At 35.1% G+C, this 22,233-nt stretch overlaps 2 protein-coding genes across 2 annotated transcripts; one reads left to right on the top strand and one right to left on the bottom strand.

Annotated features, from left to right (window-relative positions):
* Positions 1 to 432: 432 nt before the first annotated feature.
* LOC140771187 (splicing factor SF3a60 homolog) lies at positions 433 to 9,145 on the bottom strand. The gene is made up of 13 exons (XM_073112624.1): positions 8,874 to 9,145; positions 8,668 to 8,775; positions 8,076 to 8,180; positions 5,973 to 6,115; positions 5,470 to 5,566; positions 4,897 to 5,058; positions 4,329 to 4,400; positions 3,267 to 3,416; positions 2,991 to 3,068; positions 1,769 to 1,897; positions 1,390 to 1,536; positions 797 to 946; positions 433 to 698 (listed from the first exon to the last, which is right to left on the bottom strand). The coding sequence occupies exons 1-12, from the start codon at positions 9,045 to 9,047 to the stop codon at positions 800 to 802; spliced, it is 1,512 nt and encodes a 503-aa protein (XP_072968725.1). The 5' UTR covers positions 9,048 to 9,145; the 3' UTR covers positions 433 to 698; positions 797 to 799.
* A 2,511-nt stretch (positions 9,146 to 11,656) lies between these two features.
* On the top strand, positions 11,657 to 21,637 carry LOC140769781 (long chain acyl-CoA synthetase 4-like). The gene is made up of 19 exons (XM_073110649.1): positions 11,657 to 11,827; positions 12,135 to 12,198; positions 12,325 to 12,414; positions 13,115 to 13,171; positions 13,413 to 13,461; positions 14,008 to 14,084; positions 15,016 to 15,055; positions 15,136 to 15,230; positions 15,605 to 15,772; positions 15,927 to 16,037; positions 16,118 to 16,205; positions 18,153 to 18,219; positions 18,495 to 18,570; positions 18,671 to 18,788; positions 19,167 to 19,412; positions 20,010 to 20,149; positions 20,599 to 20,781; positions 20,887 to 21,006; positions 21,238 to 21,637. Exons 1-19 carry the CDS (start codon positions 11,685 to 11,687, stop codon positions 21,271 to 21,273), a joined length of 1,968 nt encoding a protein of 655 aa, XP_072966750.1. The 5' UTR covers positions 11,657 to 11,684; the 3' UTR covers positions 21,274 to 21,637.
* Positions 21,638 to 22,233: the final 596 nt, after the last annotated feature.

Raw genomic sequence — 22,233 nt, 5'->3', positions numbered from 1 at the left:
GGTTTCTTTAACTAACACAAGTACGACTAACCCTTTGAAGTAGACCCAATATGAGTGCTTCTTGTAAATCCTCTTACGAGTTGCTTTTCTTGTTAATCCTAGGTACAACTGAACTCGCCCTACATATAGATAGTTTGCATTACCTCGTATACAGGTTACGAAGAAGCATAAGAGATTGCGGCCATTTCTCTTAATGCTTGGAGAAATGAAGCACGAAACACCGCTAGAAATATTGCACAATATCCAAAGTCGATGGAAAAAATAGCTAGCTGATAAAACACACTGCAGCTGCATAATTGCTGAGTTTTAGCAGAGAAACCAAATTAGCTAGAACGCACTTATAAATCAGCAAGCCATTGCTGCCATTCAACCAAAATCAGTCAGGCTGGATCAACTCTACTAATACTAAATGGCAAAGTGGATAAAAGCAGCTAAAGCGAAAGAAACTGCTGGTGGATTCATTCAAAAATTTGATAATTGGATCAATTTTGATAGTCTAAGCTACATGTTTTGAAGGGTACATCAGCACTTCAGCTATCAGATCTAAAGGAATCACAAAAGTTGGTCCATCAAAAGCTACAACGCTACACAGCCCTCCCTGCTTGATATGCGTCCAAAAGCAGGTCATTCGACAACCCGGAGTTCCATCTTGAGATCTGCTCAAATCCACCAGAGGACAGAAGCAGAATGCAAGAAACCTACAGAATGTTTTAGGATAATGTGGTGTTAATGCTAATAAGATATAAAAATATAAGGGAAAGGAACTTAAAACAGGTGATTCAGGAAGGGCAACTACCTCTTAGATCAGGCCTTGCCGTTGTAGATCAGCATAAGTCTTCTTGTTATAGATGTTACCTTCCCTGTCTTCATACTCTTCTTCAAGGTCTGGCCGCCACTTATTCAATCCTTGACGCTCTTGTATTCTCTCCCACAGTTCTTTTGCCTCCTGATCATCCAAATCAAGAACATTCATGAGCTTACAACTTTATTGCAGTTGAATTTACCACTTCAATTTCTTTCATAGCAGAGAAATATAGATCATTTAATCAGCTGACATAGATACAGATTTGCATGCTTGTTGCATCTATGAGCTATAGATGTGGACTACATAATAATAATTAGATCGATATTGGGGGACAGATCATGCATAGGAACACTGGCAAAGCACATAAGGCAAGAGAAAGATGAGTAGTCAGGCAACACTAGTGCAAATGCATATAAATACAGGATAACATTCATGCATCTAAGCCTTGAAACATGTGGCAACTTGCAACTATGAGCATGCTATCTTCAAAATTTTCTTTTACAGAATTGATGCTCTGCAGATACATAAACATTCCCACAGAGAGAATCTAGACAAAGATTTAGTAGAAAATGAGAAAACTATACCTGAATGGATGTTATTTCATTGAAGTTTTTGGTGTTAGGTATACCAAGACAACGCATTCCATGCTGGTGCCGCCACTCCTTAAAATGACGCTCATATGCCCTCCTTCCCCAGTAACTATGGTTGCCACATATTTCACACTTAAATTCCTGAAGAAAATAATGTATTTCATCAAGCAACAGACTGAAGACAATATACACTATCCATCCATACTGTACATACATTTCTTGCACTAAAAAGACTCAGCGGACCATGCAAAACTCGCAATGTACATTCGAAGCTTATAGGATGCAGATGATATGCTCATCAGATAAATGTAACAAAGAAAAGGACAGGATATAGCAGCATCAATATGCAAAACAGCACCGCACTACTGCACACCTGACCAAGACCATGAAGTTTGTATAGCCAGTAAGGGATAGGTTTGCCGTCCCAACCCATAGGTAACTTGAGAGGGTTGTAGATCTGCTGCTCTTCGTCATCACTTTCAGTATCAGCTTGTATTTCCTCCTGCTTGAAACAAGTCCACAATAACCACACAGATTTAAGAGAAAAGTTAGATAGGAAGGTGTAACACTATAACATAGATATTAAAAGACTCAAGAGGCAGCTTATTTCAATATAATCCTATAAATTATGCACTGCCACTTAATCTAAAAAACTATCAACTCAAAGCAGGACGACTTCACAACTATTTACTAAATGGCATACGCAATTTCCGATACATTAGAGTATTAGACAATTTCCGAAGCTGCTGCTGATTGTTCTACTTTGTAGGACGACGAATTGTACATCTATTTTATTGATATCTTAATGAGTTCTACATTTCTCATGTACCTGTAAAGATTGAATAAGCTAGGAACATTTTCATTGTTTACCTCTTCCTTATCTTTCCAATTTGACTTTGTTATTTTTATGTTTTACCAACCCAACAAAATGATTCATTTCACTTGTTCTTTTTCAGCACTGCATTTACATTGCTAGTGATGTATCGGTCAAATGTAACTCAATCTTGAATAAACAGATCTGCATAAAAGCAATGAGAATATGAGGTACAGTCCTACTTTGCGAATGGTTTAGAATTTTAAATGGTTTGTATATGGATGTTCTGCACAGTCAGACAAAGTTTTAAATAGCACTCTACATGGAACTAGATGCAAGAAGCCGTTTCTATTAGCAATTATGTGATTTCGCCTGCTTGCATGACAGTAAGGTAGATTGGGCATCCAGTCAGTCTTAAGATAAAATTGGGTATGAATTGATAACGCAGGTATCAAGTCCAATCTAAATATCTTGATTTTGAGTGGCATCACATTAACATTACCAATCACATACAATTGAATGAATTTTGCACAACTATTGACCACTACACATATTCCTTTAACACAAATGATCATATCGACCAAAAATGATGACCAATCAGACAAGAAAAGTGTTGAAGATGTCTATCTAACATTTACAGAAAAATGAAAGAAAATAAAAGTACAACAAAGCTATCAACTAAAACAATATAGAAACTAGCAAATAAATCGAGGAGATTCCTAAGGACAGGATAGCAATTAGCAAAAACAATACACAGTCAAAGAGAGAAATACATGATTACCTCTTCACGCTCTGCTTCCATTTCTTCATACGTCAAAGCTTGTTTCTTTTCAACATTTTCTTTTGTCTGAATAATGGTCTGTACAGAAAATTCACAGAACAATTTGTCAAAATGCTAATAAACAATACAGTGCCTAGATCTTCTAATCCAGGAATGTCTATAAAGTCAAACAGAAAAGCACTTGGTAAAGAAGCAACCACAAGAAAACTGCACAACTAAAAGGTAGATAGTCAGAATAAGATGTCAGAACAAGCGTAGTAAGGAAAAGAAACTGACCTCTTTTAAGACTTCACAAAGTCGTTGCATCTTAGCTTCCATTAAAGCAATTGCCTTCTTAGACCCACTCTGTACAGGTGCTCCATTTTGCACCAGAGTACGTGAACCTTTGACAAAATGCTTTCTGTCTATTTGATCTAATGGTGTATGCTGCACAGTGTAAAATTTAATAATTAAGAGAAGAAACAGATGCCAGTCAAAAGAGCATGACGAGATGATATTACAATTGGCCCTAAAACACATCAGTTAGAAAATTCTGACATACTAAGATTACCAATTTGCTTGCTTCAAGTAAATTGATATGCATGCTCAAACACAGTCCAGCCAGTTACTAGTAATCTCAGAGAGTGAGACAACATGCAGGACCGCACGCATATTGAGCAAAAGGAAAAAATGTGTTATTTCAATAAGTAAATTTATACTGCAACTGTTTCAAAGAAAATACACCCTACAGGCCGAACTGAACTATTGAAACCACTTGCATAATAAACATCAGCCATCATCTTCTACTTTGCTTGCACACAACTTAAAAATGATTATCCTTATCTGGAGAATTTAACCAATTTACTATATATGAGTGGGAGGTACTTGTTATCAACATTGTTGAAATTGGCCTTGTCAGACCACAACAAGTAATGATACATTCATAATTCACCAAGCAACTGCACATTGGAACTTTTTATGTACAGAAAAAAGGGGCACAAATATGGCTTGGGAATTTTTGACAGTCGAGCTGAAGGAAGGACTAGAAGATCTGGACCCTACCACACAGCAACATTGATAGCAAGAACACAGTCAAGATATTGATAAGAGAAATTTCTTGTACTTGCTCATCCTTTGATCAGCAGCATCAATTCCAGGATATCAATTTAAAGCACTATTCGATATCATTGGAACAGACATGGTTATGTATGTTGGTCAGTAGTGGCATATAAATGAAAGAGAGATAATGCCACTAACCAAGAGACGCCAACTTAAATACTAATGTACATTCAGATAATTACAGAAATGAACCTGGAGATAAAGGTTGTATATGACTAGAAACAGGTTCAGCATAATTACCTTTGTTAAGAAAAGCCGCTCTGCACGCTGCTGAATTGTACCACCTACTTTCAATCCAAGAGCAACCAAGGCCTAGCAAATAATCTCCTCATTCAGTAACCACAGTAATCCTTAAAGAAGGAAGATAAATAGATACTTCAAGACATCTAATTTTTTCTAAACTTATAAATACTAATCATGTAATAGATAACTCAAAAGGTAACTATCAAGAAACAATTTACAAAGCATAAATATCTGGCATCTTCCCCCAACATATTTTCTGCACGCCCATACTAACTATTAAGGCACCATAATGCATCTTTAAGTTTAATCACATTTCAAGAAAATTTAGACATCATTAGTCATTACACAATGAAAAAGATGATAAGACCAGCATTGGATAGAAGATCCACCAAAGAGAACATCCTAATGGAAACCACAAAACTTGGCTACTGCTGCCCTCATTTGATCTTATAAATTAATGGAAGAAGCTATACGAAGGAAACAAATTTATTATCCGACTAATATTGGCTTGCAGGACAATAAAATTCTCATTGAAATTTTGAACAGGCAAAAGAAACTAGCTAACCTCTTTAAGCTTCTCAGGACCCACTTCCATAAGTTCTTCAACGGTATTGTAGTAATCAAGATCTATCACAGACTCTTGTGAAGCATGGCCATTCTCCAAATCATTGTTCTCCCATCCAGGTACCTTACCATCAGCCCACTGCTCATCAAACTCGTTCTCCAACTGTAACAGGACAAGAAGTGTTTTGACACATTATTTATGAACAAAAAGAAGCCAATGTTGTAGATATCATGAGGAATATATCATTTCTTTTAAATTAGAAAAAAGTTCATCAAGAACCCATTCAAATGATATTGAGAGGCTTTATCATCTTTGCCTAAGAACTGCTCAAAGAAACCGATAATAATATAAGAAGACAGATAATATGAGAAACCTTAAGCACAACTTAAGTATGGGAAGACAACCAGAAAGGGAACAAAAAAAGATGTCAAACTATGTTAATGTGTATATATTATAAACATCCTATGTACCCTAGGCATTTACCATTCATAATCTGAAAAGTTCCATCAAATAATCAGATCAAAGCTGGTAATAACAGAGCACATTTGGTACAAGGGTACAAAAGATGGACACCTTTGAAAATATTCTCTCAAGATCTTGCAAGGGCTGAGTCCGCTCTAAAAATGATATTAAATATTCCAAAATATGCTCCAGATATTCTCTGTATTGCCTGCAATTGCACAGATACTTGGTTATCAAAAGTACTTAGGATTTCAATATAAGATACAATGCACAATTTGCTCAAATTTCAACATTTACTACAGAGATCGGAAAGTCATCCGGCCCTTAGAGATCTCTACCTATTATAGTATCTCCCTACTCTAACATCAATCTGTAAGGCACCAAGGGAAAAGCATAAGAGACACAGAAAACCTAAAGAGAATACTTAGCAGTTGAAATTTGAAAAAAAAAAGAAGAAGAAGAAGAAGAAAAAGAGTACATTAGCAGCTGCAATTGTTATATAATTGCAAGATATTAAGCCTATCCATTAGACGAGAACAGAACTTTCAATACCTACTTTAAGAACTATACTGGTGCAATAAACCGTGAGTTTAACATTAGAAATAGTCACAAACCTTGTCAGCTTTAGATTGAAAGGAATATTGGATGTCTGAGAAAAAGAATCCAAATAAGCAGTATACTCCACAAGCGCTCCAAATTTAGAATTGATATACTCATTGTATAACTCATGCATGTCGAGGTACCGGCCAAATGCTTCCTATGACATTCAACAAAATGAAAAGTTACAGTGAGAGAAATGAAAACAAGCTGAACATTAAATGCATTGCGTGAAACTTCTCCAGAGGTCTTAGCTTATATTAGGCATACCACACAAATATGCCAACACATAATCTAAGAAAAAAAGAGAAAACCTTTGTTCAAATAACTAGCAGATCTTGGAAGCACCCACATAAGAAAATAGCAACAATTTTGATCACTAGTCATGTGAAAATAAGGATAAGGGAACCCTAGCCTACATCTTACCATGCATGCCAGCGTGATCCTACACGCAAAATCATATAATCCTGCAGAAATTAAATACATGTATCACAATGGAGGTTTCTGTCCAGGTCTTATTTTCGGTAACGTGAAAAGAACTATCAGTAAAGACAGATCACCTAAGACATAAGCCTCAATGATAAGAAAAGGAATGTAGTAGCCATATCTTTCCACCAAAATCACAGACATAATCACAGAAATATACATAGAAGCAAATATTTGCAGTGGAAAAACCAATTAGAACAGTAAAAATAAGATATTTATGCCTGCATTTATTTATTTGATTTTATAAGGAATTATATGAATCGGAGCGGATTTTATAAAGAATTATGTGAATCTCACTTTTCAGTCCAATTTGTGTTGTGTAAGCTATTTCCTGATTTTAAAGAAACTGAGCCCCATAGTGATCCCTAGAGATTTTCGCCCTTCTGACTACTGAAATATATTTATGATTTTATCAGTATTTCAAAATGACTCTTGATTCCTTAACAATTAGAACTCCTAAACCTAACAAGTTGGGAACTCCTAGATTGTTCTCTAATTGGATACCCAAACTCATACACAAAGTAAACCCCAAAGCTCATAACACAGAACACCAGACACGAAATCACCTTGTGATATACCGACTAACCCCCAGCCACCCCTAAATAAAAATAAAAAGCATATATACTTTCATACTTTCACCTATGATGTTAGGTTTTCTTCTCCACTCTTCTCCTCCTATATAATACCCTTCTTTATCACGTCTATTGTTGTGTTGCTGCTTGATGCTTCTATTGCTGCCATCTTGATCATATTCGGAAAAAAATTGATAAATTAAACAAGTCTGATTGATCCCAACACAAATACAAATTTGCAGTCTGGATATTATACTTTGTCATATTCCCAAATTTGAAAAACTGTTCTTCAAAACTTATTTTCAGAATCAAAGAAACGTCAATTTGCTGTTTAATTTCACATTCTGACAGACTTACAGTCTTATATTTTAAAACAAGACAATCTCTCTTTATAGTTATATAACTTAATTAAGGTAACAACCCTCTAATCTTACCCTACATGCTAATTCAATTGATCTAAAGTTGGTTTTAGACGCTGTGGTCTCCTAAAATAATCCTAGCCACCTCGATCTTATATACCATTCTCATCATAATATCTTCCCAGCAAAATCAGGTTGGCTGGAGCATCACAATTAGGTGCTGGGTAAAAGCGACAGAAAAATGCAACCCACTATCATGTCGCGTATAGTTAACATGCTACATGCATGGTGAAGTTTCACCCTAGATGGAAAAATACCGGGAAAAACTTAATGAAAACTAAAACAGAAAATCATTGGTTAAGGCTGAAACTATGAAGATTTCTGGTTTTCACATTTAATTTGAACCACAATGGGCTAAAACCATTCTACTTCAGCCTAAAATATACATTTTTCTAGGAATCAAAACCGAAACCAAATGAAACTGAAACTTCAAAGCATAACATAATCTAGGATCAGACTACAGTAAGTTTGTCATTGGACTCATACAATGAACTAGGTTGAGTGACCTGAGTTGCATAATGAATATAATTAGAGATATAAGAAAAGACTGCAATCTAAAGATAGATGATATTGGTACCCCAAATGCAGTGCACCAGAAAATATATGTTATACTTCTGTTTGCAATTTTAATGCAGATGATTACCTCGCCACTGAACTCAATGTGTGGTTCTTCCTTGAGTAACTCTTCATAATCTTCAGTTGCATCAACAACGCGTGCAGCCGGATGACGTCTATGATAATCACGAATCTGTCCAAAGAAAGAAGTCAGGGTCTTAGCCAAAGCATAACAATGGTTCTATCAGTCAGCATTAAGTTGGGGTAACAGTTATATCAACTTGCTTTTAGAGTAGCTTATACTTTTTATCTCTGAAAACATACATCAACTGTGCATATAGAAAGATTTATTAGTTTATGATGAATTCGAGATGATTACAGAAGGATCTTGTACGTAAATTTATAGAAGGCCTACAGTTTTGAGGAAGAAAAAAAGTCCTTAAATGCATGATGTTTTTCAGAAGACCCCAAAATTATATATATATATATATATATATATATTACTCGAAAGACTCTATAGCGGGATGAACTACTAGTAATTCCAGTGTTAGATAAAACCCAAAAACGATAAAATTTAATCCGCAGAACTCATAGTCTTGAGACACAATTTGACCGGACATGAGTATAAAAGGAAAGAAAAAAAGCAATCGATTGCTTTGAGATGTTTAGACAAAATTCACCTCTTTCAAGCGTTCGTAAAAAGCGCTAAACAACCCATTCGCTCCCTGTCCTCCAAGTGCCGCAATCTCATCCTTCCTCGCATTGTCCTTGTCCTCGTATATATAAACCTTTAAATCCAACAAAAGGATAACATTAAAAAAAAAAAATCAATTTATTCGGGTTGGGGGTGGAGGGGAGGTAATAATCAACAGAGGCGATGGAGTACGAGCTTATCGGTGGTGGATATGACGAGATCGATCATGTGCCGTACGCGGTGATTCTGGAAGAGGCGATCCCGATTGTTCTCCGCCTCCCGCTGGAGCTCCCTCGCGATTAGCCGCTCAAGCCGCTCCACATCCTCGTGGGCCGCCCGAGTCACCTCCAAGAGAGTAGAAGACATCCCTTCTTCTCTTCGATTCGAGCGAAATGGAGAAGAGAGGTGAGCCGAAGACGAAGCTAGGGTTTAGCTTGAGAGCGAGAGTACTCGACCGTGCCGCAAAGCATCACGCTAAACCGAGCCAATCCGGATCCGCATTAACTTTTCTCAGATCCGAAACCCGATATTATAGAGGCCAGCCCAGCCTACGCAGCCCAATTACTGGCCCAACCTATTAAAAAGAGGAAAAATAAAATTATTAGAATATTAAATTAAAATTAACGTCTTTATTAGATGCAACAATATATATTAAGCGGTATAGTGAATGCTCATATTAGTACTTCATATGAGTTAGGCTTACATTTAATTCTATCTCAGCTACTAGGCAGCACCCACCCAAGCTAAGGACATTTCTTCTCGTCCTTAGTATCATAAAAACAAATAGTTAGACGTAACGTTACATTCCATCTCACGTTACAGCTTGCTTTATCCTATAGAAAGTCTCTGCTGAGACACGTGGCTCTTTAATCCACCAAGATTATTATCTCCATGGTGCTAACATAAATTATTAATTAAGTTTTGAGCCCACCACGCCATTTAATGTAATTCGATAACTAACTTATATCGACCGCTTATGATAGAGATCGGATGTTTAATGTTTCCATTAATATTATAGTTAATAGTTAGTATGATTTGGACTTATTGTGACATATTTACTGAAATGTTAGCTAATCATTTAATTTAACATAATACAATTGAATGCGTAGTTGGATTAAGAAATTTTAGAAGAATCTCTCACTATTAGTTTTTATTAAAATTATTATTCTTCGATAGTTTAAACTTATAAAGTAGTTATTGACTTCGTATTATATTGAAGTGAGAGATTCATAGGTTCGAATGCTGTAGTACTTATCTAAAATATAAAACTTTAACTTTTTAGATTCAATCTACTAACTACTTATCAAAATGTCTCATATTCTCTCATCCTCATCCTCTTTCTTCGCTCTAAGAGCTATTCATTTTGTTTTTTACCACAATTATACAGATCCTTTGTCTGTCTAGAATAAGAAAATAATTATTATATTGTATTAGTAATATTATTAAAAATATTAGTTCTGCTAGATTTAGTGGCGTTTGACCAAAAATTATAAATAAGAGATGCTTAATTCACGAATAATGACTCATTATTTCTAACCAAATAACCGCTTTTGAGTTTGTGACAAAAATAATCATACCCTAAATTTTATACCACGCCCAAAACTTAATTTTAAAGATCTCATGGACAGCATATGCAAGCTTTTTGCAGTTTAATTACATTGCTATATGTGATATTTTATTAAAATGTAAAGCCGTGAATTCAACAAAATTAGATATATTATTGTAAATTAAAAGAGTATGATACAGCATTAAAATATAATATATATATATATATATATTTCTTCCCTCTTTAAAATATTAAATAGAGAGAATCTCAATCATTCGGTCAACCCAAGCCTACCATTGGAACTATCGTAAGTTGTAACCCATTAAATAAGCACATTCCACGATTTTATTACATGTTTAAAACCTATAACGTGTCGATCATGCTTATTCGATTGCTTCGATCTAACCACTTTAAATGTCACTTCTATCATGCGAACTAGAATGGATAATAATCCTGTAATTTTTATGTCTTCTTTCAAATAGGATCCGAGTCAAGTGTGTTTATATTAATGAATTAGATGCCCCAATTTCATTTATTTGCTGTGACGGTACTCATTCAATTCCTATAATTTATGTAGTTTTTCTATTATATGCAACCGGGTTGGAGTTAGATATGCGTATATATTGATATATTAGCATATTAATCATGTATATTTTGAAGAATTAATGGATTACAAAGCGACCATTTACTGTTTTAACATTCACCGGAGCAACCGGAGATATCCATAAATAAGCTATTGTTTACGACAGAGTTATAGCTACAGCTGAATCCTTTTAGGTTAAGGTTACTTTACCATTACACACATTGAATCCTTTGAGTCTACATCCTTTTGGAGACATTGATGGGGTAGTTGGATATCGCTTAGAGGGGCATTAACGACGGCGATGCTAGTCTTATCATGCTAGAGTTCCATGCAAATATTAGTTTAAGAAAAGTTAGTTCTTTTATGAAACTATCGAAATGCTTTGTAGGGTGAAAGAAGTTTATCCTAGGGCAGATGAGAGAATAGTTAACATGCTTAATAAGAGGAGAGAAGGTCAAATATGCTTAAGAAATAACGGCTCTAATTAATGAATTTCTTAGGTGGATTAAGAGTTCTATTGGCAAGGTGTAACAATTGTTTAAAAGAGAATGAAAGAAACGGATCGACACAAACAGGGACCGAGTAAATCCACGATTGCTCCACTAGGGGCCACTTTATCCGCGTCTAAATTCCACGCTTAGCTCAGCAAAATTCCTATGCGGCTCTGCCAGCTAGCGATATAATACTTTATTAGGTTAGATTTGTTTTAATATAATTTGTTTTGGTGACGAAAAGGCCAGATATTTATTTTTATTTTATTTTTTGTTTTTGTTTTTATTGAGAGTCGTGATATGAGAAAATTATGCAGCACCCGTCTATTTAAGGCTACGAGTCGGCTAAAGTGGGACGGAGTAATAAGTTGTTGGAAGGAAAGATGAGGTGCTTGATTGAGGTGGAGAAGGGAAGGGAGGGCGTCGATGGGAAGCCATCGGTGGGCGCCACTTACCGGAGCTTATTGGCCAAGGACGGGTTCCCGCCGCCAATCCCCGGCCTCAATAGTTGCTGGGATGTGTTCCGGTTCGATCTCGTTCCACTTTCTCTCTGGGCATCTGGTTTTATAGTGAAAGAAACGAAGCGTAGTATATGTTTATAGATTTTATGATCTTCTCGCCGGAAATTTTCGTATTTGGAGATCTTTTGGATTGATTTCAAGGTGTCGGTCTTGTCTCCTGGTTGCAAATCTTAGTGGGTTCTGTTGTATTTGTCCTTTATTTGATGCAATTACTTGAAAGTTTCGATCTTTTAAGTGTCTATGAAATCTTTTAGATCAAGTTTATTTTACTTTTTTCCTAATTGTTTTTTTTTATGTTACTTGTGATTGCAGTATGTCCGTGGAAAAGTACCCAAATAATAGGATGCTTGGTCGCCGAGAGATTGTTAATGGGAAGGTGCATGATTCGTCCTTAATTGATTCAGTCAAATATTCATTTATAATATTATATATTCATGCCTTGTTTGACTTTTGACTTGGACTGGTCTTTGTGTTTTTCTTTATTTTTTCTTTTCTAATTCAGGCCGGTAATTATGTATGGATGACCTATAAAGAAGTGCATGAGAATGTGATGAAAGTTGGCGCTTCCATCCGGAGTTGCGGAATCGATAAGGTAAGAACTATGGATTTTGTTGGATTTGTTGATATTTCGATCTGTCTATTTAAGAAGGTAGGCTGTGTGACTGGAAGAAAGATATATAGTTGATAAATTACATTTATTCAAAATGGGGAATAATGGAAATAAAATAATATATTACATTTATTCATACTTCACTTTTGGGTAAATAGACCTTTGATTTTTTTATTTTCTGTTGGCAAAAATTGCTGCTTGTGCACACCCTGCTGTTCTGTCTACTGGTATAATGTCATATGATGATAAATGTACCTTTTCTTTTCTAACCCAGATTACTGCAACCAAGCGATCAGTAAGTCACTATAGCTTTAACTATGACTAGGTGTGCATCTTATGGATTAATAACTTATTGATGAGCTGAGCTCTATTGATGTCAATATAACAGATGTTTTTAGTGGTAGATCAAGAGTTGCTGTTTTTTTGAGACTTAGTAATTCTAATGATAGACACTTGCTGTCCTTCCTTTTCTATTATTTTTCTTCATGCAAACTCAAATCCCTATCATGTGTTTTGTTCGAATGTCTGAAATCTGAAGTAGTTGGTGTGGCCAAGCTAAAGCTTCCTTGTTATAGTGAAGGGCCGGTTTCTTCAGTGCCATTCATTGGTTTATTGAAGTGAACTATAAACTAAAATCAATTTGATGAAATCAGTGGTTGAGCTCTCAATTTTTCCTTTGCAGGGAGGCCGCTGTGGTATCTATGGTGCTAACTGTCCAGAATGGATCATTAGTATGCAGGTACAATCCACTTTATGTGCAACTTTCTTAGTTTAGAACATTTGGTTAGACCATGATTCTTAAGTCTATGGTTTTGTTACTGCCTTTGCAATTTCAATCTTTTAGGAGTCTTGATCTTTAATCTCCACTATGATGCATTACACTATCATATATTTCATTACTGTTATACTTTTGAAGAAATCATTCCTAATGGTGCTGTGATTTTCACTTTTCCCCTTGTTATTCTCCATGTCATCTGCAGGCTTGCAATGCTTATGGCATTTACTGTGTTCCCTTGTATGATACTCTTGGTATGTATCTTTCCCTTCCTTTAATGGATTTTCATATACTGTGTATTCTCAGAAGGCACAATACATAAAGCAAATTTTTAAGCATGGGTGGACATACCAGTCATGTGAGCCATGGCTATTGGCATATACATTTCCCATGCTTTATCAACATTCAGTGTATGTGAGTGTCTTGATAGTCCCCTTATCGAGTATCTGGCCATGCAGTTTTGCTGGCCTGCAGTCGGCTATGTAACAAGTGCAGGTTTTCATGGCTATCAGATCAGTCTACTCAGGACAGGGATATGCTAGCTATGCCACTTGGTACATACCATGTTGATAAAATCACCATTTATAACTAATGATAATTGACAAGGCAGTCCATGCCATGACAAGACTATTCTTATTCCGAGTTACGTCAATCACCTTGGTTGCATACAGAGTCTTTCCAAGGATGTTAGCTTATGTGCCTCATTGGAAGTCTTAAGTCTTAACTATCACCAGGGAAATTAATCTTAGAATCTGAATTTGATGGGATGTTTGCTGCTTGATTTTTTGTCTTGGCTATAGGTGCGGGTGCAGTTGAATTCATTCTATTGCATGCAGAAGTTGAAATTGCTTTTGTGGAGGAAAAAAAAATTGGAGAGGTACCTTTCATGCCTTCCATAGAAAAGCTTGATTTTTCTTGAAAGATGTTACTGTATTAGACATTAATGTTATTCCTTTCAACAGAATATATAGCTGAATGGGAGAGAACCATATAGCTGAACCCAAATAGTTTTGGAGTTAATGGCTTGTTGTTGTAATATATTACTTTTAATCTAGTTTGGAAATTTGGTGCTACTTTATGCTCAAAAGATGGACCTGAAAGTTGTATATTTATTTAGTAAGATATACTAAGTTTGGACCTGAAAGTTGGTGCTACTTTATGCTCAAAAGATGGACCTCAAAGTTGTATATTTATTTAGTAAGATATACTAAGTTTCTGTTCTGTAAAGTAGAATCATTTTCTCATGTGAACATTTACAGCATTATCTGAAAGTACCTTTCCTATGTAGTCACAATCTAATATGATCTTTTTCACACTATTATCAGAATTTCTAAGGTCCACTCTTTTCTTATGTGTTTGACGTTACTGCTTGTACTGCAGTAGCTACTGTAGGCTTTCTTGCCTCATCTTGCCTGGTCACTCTGAAGTTGGGATCTTATTTTGTCTGAGATTAATTTGCTCTATATTATCAGCGATTAATCTATGCTAAAAGTCATTTGCACTCTGTCGAGAGCCTTTTTAACATGTGTGGTAGATACAAACTATAAGCATGCGTGATAGATATGTCCATATCATATGTGACCAACAAACATTATTTGTTTTATTTTAGATAAAGATACAATTGTTAATTAGTTGACGTCAAATATATGTAAGATTAGTTCACTTCATCTGAACCTCTTGAAGGTTAGGTCGAGGATTATAAGGATTTATTGCAATCAAGTTAATCTAGCTAAATATATACTGTGTTTAATAACTTCTTTTTGTCTTTTCGTTGTTACAATCTTTTAACTTATCTTCCAATTTCGTAGGTGCTGAAGACCTTTCCAAATTCAACCAAATTCTTGAAAAGTAAGACACATATGGTTTATCACTTTATCTAAACTCACCCATATAGATACTTTCTGATATCAGCCATCTCTTGTGTGCAGCAATTGTGAGTTTTGGCAAGGTTGACCCTGAACAGAGAGAAGAGGTTGGGAAATATGGTTTGACAATCTATTCATGGAATGAATTTCTACTGTTGGTAAGAGCATCTTTCTTTTGTTTCTTTATCTTATAGTTAGGTCTTGGAGGCAGAATTTCTGCGATTGATGTTGGATACTCTAACTTGAACTGTTATACGAATATCATACTTAGGGATCTTTGTGCGAGGGGCTCTATCATGCATTTTATAAGGATCGTGGAATTACTACAGTTTATATTTGATGTGAAGTTGTGAACAAATGGAATGAAACTTTGGATGAACTAATATCTTGCTCTTTCTATAGCTTCATGTGCCATTTGAATTTTTTAGATCAGTCTGCAATATTTGATTGAACCTATTCTCTGTTATCCAATACAATTTAAAGTTACTTGATACACCACACAATTTATGTTCATATGTTATCCTACCTACAGGGTGTTAATCAGCAGTTCGATCTTCCAGTTAAGGAAAAGAAAGATATATGTACCATCATGTATACAAGTGGAACAACTGGTGACCCCAAGGGGGTAATAATCTCCAATGGGGGCATCATGACTCTTATTTCTGGTGTGGATCTTCTGCTCAATCACGTGAATGAGCAGGTGAATTATTGTTATGATTCATTCTAACATGTAGTAACTTTTTCCAGCACCATTATTTGTAGGCTACTCAATAATTATTATTTGGATGGTTTTAATTGTGGTCTGATATACTTCTATATGTTCTTTGTTTTCTCTCTCATGGGGCTAAGTACAGTTGACTGAAGATGATGTTTATTTATCTTATCTTCCTCTTGCACATATCTTTGATCGGGTGATTGAAGAGTTGTTCATTTTCCATGGTGCCTCAATTGGATTTTGGCGTGGGGTGAGCTTCAATGCTAAATGTTCCTTTTTTGCCATATGAACATAAACCGCTTGACGACTATTTTGAACTTTTATCTTCAGGATGTCAAATTATTAGTTGAAGACATTGGAGAATTGAAACCAACAATATTCTGTGCTGTTCCACGTGTGCTTGAACGAATCTATACAGGTAAATGTTTTTAAAATTGAGGAATTCCAACTCAGTACAAATGGGAAAAAATAAGAAAAAGGTAAAGAAAAAATCCGTGGTTGATTCAATCAATTAAAGGTACATGTATACTTCTTGTTAATGAATAAATTTGTATTTCTTCTGGAATATTTTTCGGTCTTTGAGTTGAGGGACTTTCTAAGTTTTTTCAATAGGAGAAGTCCTAGTACATTTCTGGTCAATATTCATGCATGCAATCATCTGCTTAAATGTGACTGTAAGAAGAAATTTAGCTTCTTTCTTATTAATAGGCTTTCCTTTATTATTTGACCTTGCTTATCCTCTGAAACTGTATAACAGAAAGAAACAATCAACTCCACAAGTTCAATAAGTTTCTTAGTTCTTATATGACAGAAAATTCTGTGGACTGATGTCGTAGCACAAGCCCATTTTTCTTAGTATTGGGTTAGGTGCTTGCAAATTGTTACTAGCCTGATTTTAGGAGAGTAGCTTATTAATTTATGTTTGGCCCTTCTAGTAATGTTCACATGTCATAATAGTAGAGATTTAATTATATATAGGTGGTCAAGCTACTTTAGCCTAATATTTAAGTGGAGAGCACTTGTATGAATTATTGCATGATTTGCATCACTGCTGAAGCTTCTTGTAAGGCCTTTAATCTGAAGTATTTTGCACTAGAACTGACCTAATTTTGATAGTAAAATGTTCAGTTTAGGGTTTAGGGTCTAATATTTAAGTGGAGAGCACTTGTATGAATTGTTGCATGACTTGCATCAATGCTGAAGCTTCCTGTAGGGCCTTTTATTCGTAGTGTAGTGCGCTAGAACTGACCTAGTTTTGAGAGCAAAATATGCACTTTAAGGAAATATCTTAGTTTATCTTGATGAACTTAATCAATCAAATGTTATCGGTACAGTAAGGAGATAAAAATTAGAAAACTCAATTCGGAGGTCTCAGTGATATATTGAAATCTAACTAGAAGATAGTTAAAATCAAAATCAGTAATAATATGCGAAAGGCACGATGAAGAAAACTATGCAAATACAAGACATGCAAAAAAAATTAATGTGGAAATATCCCTTTTAATTAAGGGTAAAAAACTACGAATTCTCTACATGGGTCAAATTCAATGCACTATCAAATATAAATACAAGATATAATTACAACCTGCCCTCCCGCCCAACATTGTGGCTAATGGTTGAAGTTGTTATTACATATTAGATCCCATAGTGAATTATTCTTAGTGTACCAAATTACTAACTATGCTAAAGCCCACAGAGTTGAACAACCCATGTCTCAGTACTCTCTTGAGAGATTGATGTAGATGGATATATGTAGAATATCTAGGATCTTCACATTGTAATTTCGACAATGAAGCAGATCTTGAACAAAAGTAGTCTCCACTTTCTCAATAAAATTCCTAGGATTATTATGTGAAAAAGCCCCTCCGTAAGATTTTGTAAAGAGTTTCTAGGAGAGTAAGGGATTCAATAGTTTTTTACTCCTTATATAGGTGAAGAACCCTTCCTCCAATAGGAAAAGGTTTTACTAAAATCTCCTCCACCCCTTTCCAATAGAAAAAAGATCTTTCCAAAATCTCCTTTAAAGGTTATTAAAGATGAACTAAAGGTTTCCAAATACGGTCATCCAAGGTTTTCCAAAAACAGTCCTTCAGAATGGCCCAACTTTTTCCTTAATGCATTAGCCCAATAACTCCATCAAGACTAGTGCCATGACTTTACATTATTGCTCTAGACATACAAAATTATTTTGCTCACAAACTACAAATAGAAAAGGTAACCTTTTGTTTACACATGAAGTTAACCATTGTGTTCTTTTCTTCCACTCTGAATAACATTTTGATCTCAAGTATAATTTTAACTTTAAATCATGTGGTTAATTAATCAGTAAGATTTGATATTTTATTGTGTATCTATGTTATTTCAGGACTGCAAGATAAGATTTCTTCTGGAGGTGTTCTGAAGCAGACCTTGTTTAGCATTGCTTACAATTAGTAAGTTGTGTAAAATATCTAAAAAAACTAACTGTAATTCATCTTCAGTTTGGCACTTTTATAAATGTCATCTATATGTGTGGTTCTTATTCTATATAATCTGACCTTTACCTTATATCATGGTGTGCTGGGACATTGATATTTATTTCATGCGACGTAATTTTGTTTGCTAAGACAGATGTAATTATTCTTGTGAATTTGAACTTCTCTCTAATTAAGTAATTATATATGTCTATGCTGTGAATTATTATTATTATCCTTTGAATTTTTTTCAGCAAGCAACGTAACATGCTGAGAGGAAGTAAGCATGATGAAGCCGCTTCAATTTGTGATAAGATAGTTTTTAATAAGGTAACTGAGAATGAGAGGAAACAGCTTCCTTAATTTGTCCAGCTGTAGTCTTTCCAGCAATTTTGCTTGGTTTATATAACTCAATCTCATATATGCTTAGGTAAAACAAGGACTAGGTGGAAGAGTTCGTGTTATTTTATCTGGAGCAGCCCCTCTAGCGAATCATGTTGAACAATTTTTACGTGTGGTGACATGTGCTCATGTTCTACAAGGATATGGTATGTAACCTGCAGTCTACACAACTGAATCTGGGAAGTCCCATTCAAACATATATTGAATTATTATTGTCATTGATTCTATAATTTATCTGAAACAATATTGTGCTTCTGGTATTATTACTTTGAAAACTTTCTAGATTCTAAAAGTAAGTGGTGAAGAGTGGACATATGATATGATAAATAGCATCATGTGTGACATAAACGAGTTTTGGTTATCTTTAATCTTGTTTAATTTTAATTTATTTCTATTAAATGATCAATGTGTTTTTGTTAAAATAATTTTTGATGCATGCGAATATACTAAAACTTTAGCTTCAATTCAGATCCAGTTATGTTGCATATTGTTTAGCTGCTACTGATGGCTTTTCATGTTTTCAGGTCTTACGGAGACCTGTGCAGGGACGTTTGTGTCACTGCCAAATGACATGTCTATGTTAGGATCTGTAGGCCCTCCAGTACCAAACGTTGATGTGCGCTTGGAGTCTGTTCCTGAAATGGGATATGATGCTTTATCAGATACTCCTCGTGGGGAAATCTGCATCAGGGGAGATACCTTGTTTTCGGGCTACTACAAACGTGAAGACCTCACAAAGGAGGTAATGATTGATGGATGGTTCCACACAGGTAATGTCTTTTTCATGATATACCTACTATGGATGCTTTTATGGTACATCAGACACAAAGATAATTATTTTGTATCCAGAAATCCGTAGACTTGGATTGGATCAGGTACCATAGTAAAGATTTGTGGGTTCAATCTCTAACTTTCGAGAAACTTTATTATGTCTCTCAGTTTATGCTGTAGATCTCTGTGGTGATGGTCCTATTATGGCTAGATAAGGGGAATGCTACCCCAAGTTTTTGTCCGGTAATATCTTTCTGGTGAGCTGTATCAAAAAGAATGAAGAGAAATAAAAGGCAGAACACTTTTCTCTAGAGATGTTTTAGCTTAGCTTGGTCAATTCAATCAAAAGCAACTTATTTTTCACCTGTGTAGACTTTAGTACTTATGTTGGTTACATCAAATGATAATATGTTTAAGACTGCATTGCTTTACGTTTAAGCATTGTAGGCTTCAAGAAGGGAATAGCAATTTCTAACAAAATTTTGATTCTAGTCATAGATCTGTCTCATTACCTGGGTGCATCTCTTTTTTGCCACTTATGTTTCTTCTCTTCAATTGGAATCATCTGATGTGTGTTTTATGATCTCTATTTGTAGGGGATATTGGTGAATGGCTGCCAAGTGGAAGTATGAAAATCATTGACCGGAAGAAGAATATTTTTAAACTTTCACAAGGAGAATATGTCGCAGTTGAAAATTTGGAGAACATCTATGGTCTTGTTCCTGATATTGACTCGGTATATTTTTTGGACCAGGAGTCATTGGAGAAAGAATTACTTAATTGCATCTGCAATAGTCTTCATTAGGAAAGTTGATCCTTTTGGTATTAAGAATCTCTACCTAATGTCTTTTATGAGCTAACCGTTTCACAGACAGTCTAAAAATGTTTCTATGCCCTTTGCTGTTACTTGTCTATGTGATTTACATAGATCATAGATATTACTGTTTCCTAAATATGTAAATTCTGAAAAAGAAACCATCTCCAGCAGCATCTTTCAGCTGAGAAAGGAAAAAGATATATCTTGTGCAAGACATGTTAGTCAATAACTCCATGTGTAACTCACTTTGCTTTTTAGTTGCTTGCTAGTTTTCCTGTAAATTTTGGAGTTCTATGATTGGCATATTATAGTCCATTTACATTCTCCTAATCCTCTTTTTAATTTTTTTAAAAAAATTGTTGTCGCAGATATGGATTTATGGAAATAGCTTCGAGTCTTACCTTATTGCGGTAATTAATCCCAATAAACAAGCTCTTGAGCATTGGGCTGAAACAAATGGTATAAGTGGGGATTTTCCTGCACTATGTGAGAATCCTAAAGCAAAAGAATACATTTTGGGGGAACTTGCAAAGACTGGGAAAGAAAAGAAGGTGAGTTTGCTAATCTGAAGTTAAGTATGTTGTTTCTTTTCATGTTATAATGAGCCTGCAAAGAATCTGAAATAGATAACTGCCTTCCTGTTCATGTTCTGGCAGCTTAAAGGATTTGAGTTCGTGAAAGCCATTCATCTTGATCCTGTGCCATTTGACATGGAGCGCGATCTGCTTACTCCGACATACAAAAAGAAGCGGCCACAACTGCTCAAGTATTATCAGGTACCTCTACGCTTTTTCTCAATAAATTAAGTATGTGAAGTTGAAAATCTGGGAGAGCCAAAGGTAGATAATGTCAATCTTGAAGCTCAATCCAGTTACATTTGAAAGTTTGTAGAAGAAATCTGCCAAGCTAATGAATAATCTTGTGTAGATGAGAGGCACACCGTAGCAACATAATGTTTGATTCTTGATAATTTTTAAATGTGATTTCTGACTTTATTCAATCTGCAGAGCGTGATTGACAGCCTATACAGAAGTGTTAAATGAGTTATCGTTCCACACCATCGACCCGCTGTGATTGAAACAACTTGTGGCACCAAGAATCCGGATACCGTTTTACTGCTTCTTTTGCTTGAATGATCGTCAACAGCTGCAATATCGTAATCAATGTATATATGGTTAGATACCAGATGCTGAAATTAATCCTCATTCCAGGCAGTTATTTATGACGGCGTTCATGTGGAAGAACACTGCAATCTAATTTATAGCAGTCAGTCAGTCTCCTTTATAATGTAAACAGAGTCTGTATTTATTTTTATATGGCATTATCAGATGGCAAACACTACTCAAATACATGCCACATTTGAATTTCTGATTGAATAGATTTATGTCAGAGACTTTTTAACCTTTACTTTGTGTGATATCTTTCTTAGTAAGGGTTCATAAGACTAGGTTCATTTATATATGTTAAGATGATTATGTTCACAACCTGAGGAGATACCTTTATTGCATTTAGTTGGTTAGGAGGGTAATCAATTCTCACCCATTATCACATGAAATTTCTGTTGCTGAGTCAAAGAAATAATTACTTGGCATGGTTTCTTCCTTTTGCTAGCTAAGATGATGCTTATCCTTCAATCTCTTGGTGCTTTATTTGGTTGATATTAGACACATGAATTGAAGAAGTGCAGTGCAATAAACAAATAAATCGCCTCCTTAATTATCCAATCAGATGGCAGATTAGTTCTCTAAATCAAATCGAGCTGGCCACAGGTATTAACGAACTGCTAAATAATAGTAATCAAGACAAACTCAAATCAACCTGAATTATATCAAATTTATTTGGCTTGGGAGGAATTGAATCAGTTTTTGGCGAAACTATTTTTGCAAAGTTATTTAAATTTTAAAAATATATAAATAATTCTAAATAATTCCTAAAACCGACAATTTTATTTTATAAATATGTATAAATACGCTTTTCATTAGTTTTAAAGTTAAGTCAATTTA

Source organism: Typha angustifolia, chromosome 11 (assembly GCF_048772165.1).
Source record: "Typha angustifolia cultivar Huaian chromosome 11, ASM4877216v1, whole genome shotgun sequence".
NCBI classification, from domain to species: Eukaryota; Viridiplantae; Streptophyta; class Magnoliopsida; order Poales; family Typhaceae; genus Typha; species Typha angustifolia.
This window is presented reverse-complemented; position numbering and strand designations above follow the sequence as displayed.